This window comes from Sorghum bicolor, chromosome 4 (assembly GCF_000003195.3).
Source record: "Sorghum bicolor cultivar BTx623 chromosome 4, Sorghum_bicolor_NCBIv3, whole genome shotgun sequence".
Classification (NCBI taxonomy): Eukaryota; Viridiplantae; Streptophyta; class Magnoliopsida; order Poales; family Poaceae; genus Sorghum; species Sorghum bicolor.
Genome location: NC_012873.2, coordinates 54,583,982 through 54,587,499, shown reverse-complemented (window position 1 = coordinate 54,587,499; position 3,518 = coordinate 54,583,982). Strand labels below are relative to the sequence as shown.

The window sequence follows — 3,518 nt, the reverse complement described above, 5'->3', positions numbered from 1 at the left end:
CTGATTGCAGCGCCTCCGACGTGCCTATCCGACCGGCCTACATGACGACTGCATTACCGGGTCGGGTCGATCGCCTCTATACTGCATGGACTCAGACCAACTCCAGCCCCACCTCCTAAACGAGCCTTTATTCCAAATCTAGAAATTTAATCTAAAAAAATCAACTTCAACACACCTCCTATTTAGACCCTTATTTTCTATGCCCTCTCAAATTATAGTTTCAAGTCCCTAGATCTAGCAGCCCCCTACCCCCCTCTCTCTCTCTCCCTGTTTCTTCACGTGCGTGCGTGTGCGTGCCATGGAGACCCTCCTGGTCGGCAACCCCGCCAACGGCGTCGGCGCGGGCGTCGAAGGCGAGCCAGCGGAACGGGCGGATCTTGGGGGCGGCGAGCACGGTGAGTGCGAGGAACGGGGAGAGGGAGAACGCGGTGAGCGCCATCGCCGAGAGGCCGACGATGTGGAGCCCCCGGTAGTTGAGGTAGGTGAGCGCGGCCGTGAGCGCGAGCACCGCCAGCGAGCGGACGGGGGGCGGCAGCGCCACCCCGCCGCCGGAGCGGAGGTAGTCGAGGAACAGCACAGGGTAGAGCGCGTTGTCGAGCGTGCCCGACACCCACTTGGAGAAGCCAACGAGGAACGCCGTGGCGGGGCCGAAGGCGGCGGACACCCAGGCCACGTACCCGGCGTTGGTGGGGAACGCGGAGGCGAGCTCGGCGGTGACGAGCGCCTCCGGGAGCGACCAGATGACCGGGAGGATGAGGAAGCCGAGGATCGGGAGCAGCGCGCCGCTGCCCGCGTGGACCGAGTCCTCGATGCCGAAGGGACCCTCCGAGACGTCGTAGAAGATGAGCGCGATCAGGGGCAGCACCGTCAGCCGCCGCGGTAGAGGCGCCGCCGGGGGGTCGACGGCCGCGACCGCGGCGCCGGTCGTCGGGTCAATGGCCGCGCATTCAGCGGCGCACCAACTCACCAGCGGCCCACGTTTGGCGGCGGCTCGGCACCCCGGGGGCGCGGCACCCCAGGCCACAGCGGTGCGCGCCCTAAACCCTAAACCCTAAACCCCAAAACCCTAAACCCTAATCCCCAAAGGCCACAGCGGCACCCCAGGCCACGAGACTACGATAGATTTTTTTTTTCTAGGGGAACAGTGGCTATGGCTCGAGTTGGTCTCTGATTTGGACCTTTAAATTTTGCAGACCTCCTCGTAAATAAAAATGTAGAGGTCTGATTTAGGGCCGGTAGCTGGAGATGCTCTCATCAGCAACAGCAATGGTCCAAAACAGCAGTACACTAGCGTCTCCGGGCTCCGGCGCGCCACACGTGACGATGACGATGTGACAGAGTACTCCTACACAGCAGAGGCAGCCAGGGCTCCGGTCGCGGTCGGCGTCGGCCCGACGGCCCCAAGCAGAACAAACAAACTACCCGACGGTCGCTGCCGAGGCGGGGCCCCCGCACGGCCAGTCGTCTTCTACTCGTCCTCGTCTGAACTGCTGCGGAGACAAGGCATCAGGTCAAGTGAATGCATCCTGGACGAGGCTGGACCCGTCCGTGGTCCCGGCCGGCCGTGTGCCCACTGCCCCTGGGCCCGGGCCGAGTGGCCGACTGGCCGTGGTGGTTATGGTTACTGAGGACGTGCAACTTTGATGTCTTGATTGCACGCCATGATGGCTCCTGATCATCTGTTGCTGCTGTTCTTTTTTTTTCTTTGGCCTTGTTTAGTTCCCTTTGAAATTCTAAATTTTTTCAAGATTTCTTTAGATGCATACATAGAGCATTAAATATAGACGAAAATAAAAATTATTAGCACAGTTTGCATGTAATTTACGAGACGAATCTTTTAAGCATAGTTAGTCTATGATTGAACAAAATTTGTCAAATACAAACGAAAAGTGCTACAGTAGCCAAAGCCAAAAAATTTCACAAACTAAACAAGGCCTTCTTCTGATTGAGAAATCAGAAATGATCCTGGGAGTTTTATTCGTACTACCTAACAATAGAATGGAATGTTACCGTCGTGAAACGTCCATATATGAAATCAACCATAAAAAGAGCATATTCGCTCACATTATTCAATTGATGCTTGCCTTCCATACATCGAGACATAAAAAAAATACAAGGGTAGCATTTGCTAGGCAACCTAGCCAATACGTGGAAACGGGTCTTCAACGATTAAGGTAATATCGTCTGTGTCAAGGCCATAGTAGATAATAACACGTACGGTTCCAGGTTCAAGTTCGTCCACAGGCGTCGGGGTCTCGCCCTCTGCTAGATCTAATGTTTCTTCGAATGTTATATCGGGACGATCTGCACGGATTTGTTGAAGAGACCACTGAAGCTCCTTGCCAAGCAGATTAGGCCAATATGCCTTCCGGGGAGCCAGAGCAGGTGTAGCCATGATCACGTACTATCCTTAGCTTTTCTTTCTTTTGAAACTGTCACAATACCAATAAGAATCAGTAATTGAGCAATATTGACATAATCAATAGAATATCACATGTTATTTCGAACTAATACTATCATACATTCATGCTAAGCAAATATCTTAATCAAATGGACTATGTACCAACTAAACACCAAACAGTCTACTAAAAAGAGAATTTTTGAAAGCAGTGCATAACAACCTCTCGAGAAAAAGAAGAAGAAGAAGAAGAAGAAGAAGAAGAAGAAGAAGAACACAGTAGCCTATAGCATGCTCTATGTTATATATATACACTGAGATTTGTATAGTAGCTAAGCTCTTCTCGGTAAAAACAATGTAAGTGGTTTGTCCATCATTACTTAGGAAGCACCTCCATGAGGCCCTTAATGACACCAGCAAAAAGGTGGGTGTATCGGCTGGCTCTGCCTCTGGCTGTCTCCAATAGGAGACCCATTTGGGAACCCAAACCCAAAATGGGTCTCCAACACAATACCTATAGCCTCCAACAGAGTACCCATACAGAAAACCTATTTTGGGTATCAGGAGAGGCATAACCCAAATTTGGGTATCCTCTCTCCTTGAGACCTATTTGCAGAGAGTGTTGTCTTTTAGGTCTTGTTGTTGGAGAAGACTAAAAATAGGTATGGAACCTTTTACCTGTAGCGCTACCCAAAGGACAAATAGGTATTGTATTTTGGGTAACAATTGTTGGAGATAGTCAACAAGGAGAAAATGCCACACCATCCATATAGAGAGGGTATTCTACTATCTTTGCCACTTCTCTGTTAGACGCCAGAACACGCATCCAAACACCATAGCTCTTTGCTCTGTTGTACCTTTGTCATGGCTGCCTGCATTGGTGATTCCGTGATTTGGAAGCGACCCTCCCGCCTCCACAAAAAGAAGTTTATATAGCAGAAAGAAATAAAGGCAAATATGTATTGAGAAAATAAAAAGATATATTAGAATAATAAAAACGTGCATTGATAAAATATTTTGAGATAAAATTTGAATTCATTCACTTCGACTATTTTGGGATGGACGAAGTATTTTCATGTTGCCCGCCATCGTAGCTTCATGACATGGCAGGCGTCTCACC

At 50.4% G+C, this 3,518-nt stretch overlaps 1 protein-coding gene across 1 annotated transcript; it reads right to left on the bottom strand.

Moving 5' to 3' along the window:
• On the bottom strand, positions 221-2,395 carry LOC8055411 (probable polyamine transporter At3g19553). The gene is made up of 2 exons (XM_002452309.2): positions 2,219-2,395; positions 221-1,051 (listed from the first exon to the last, which is right to left on the bottom strand). The coding sequence occupies exons 1-2, from the start codon at positions 2,393-2,395 to the stop codon at positions 221-223; spliced, it is 1,008 nt and encodes a 335-aa protein (XP_002452354.2).

Coding starts and splice junctions, on each gene's coding strand:
- LOC8055411 (XM_002452309.2), bottom strand. CDS start 2,395: ATGGCTACACCTGCTCTGGCTCCCCGGAAGGCATATTGGCCTAATCTG. Junction 1,052..2,218: donor ACGAACTTGAACCTGGAACC/GTACGTGTTATT, acceptor TTTGGGGTTTAG/GGTTTAGGGTTTAGGGCGCG.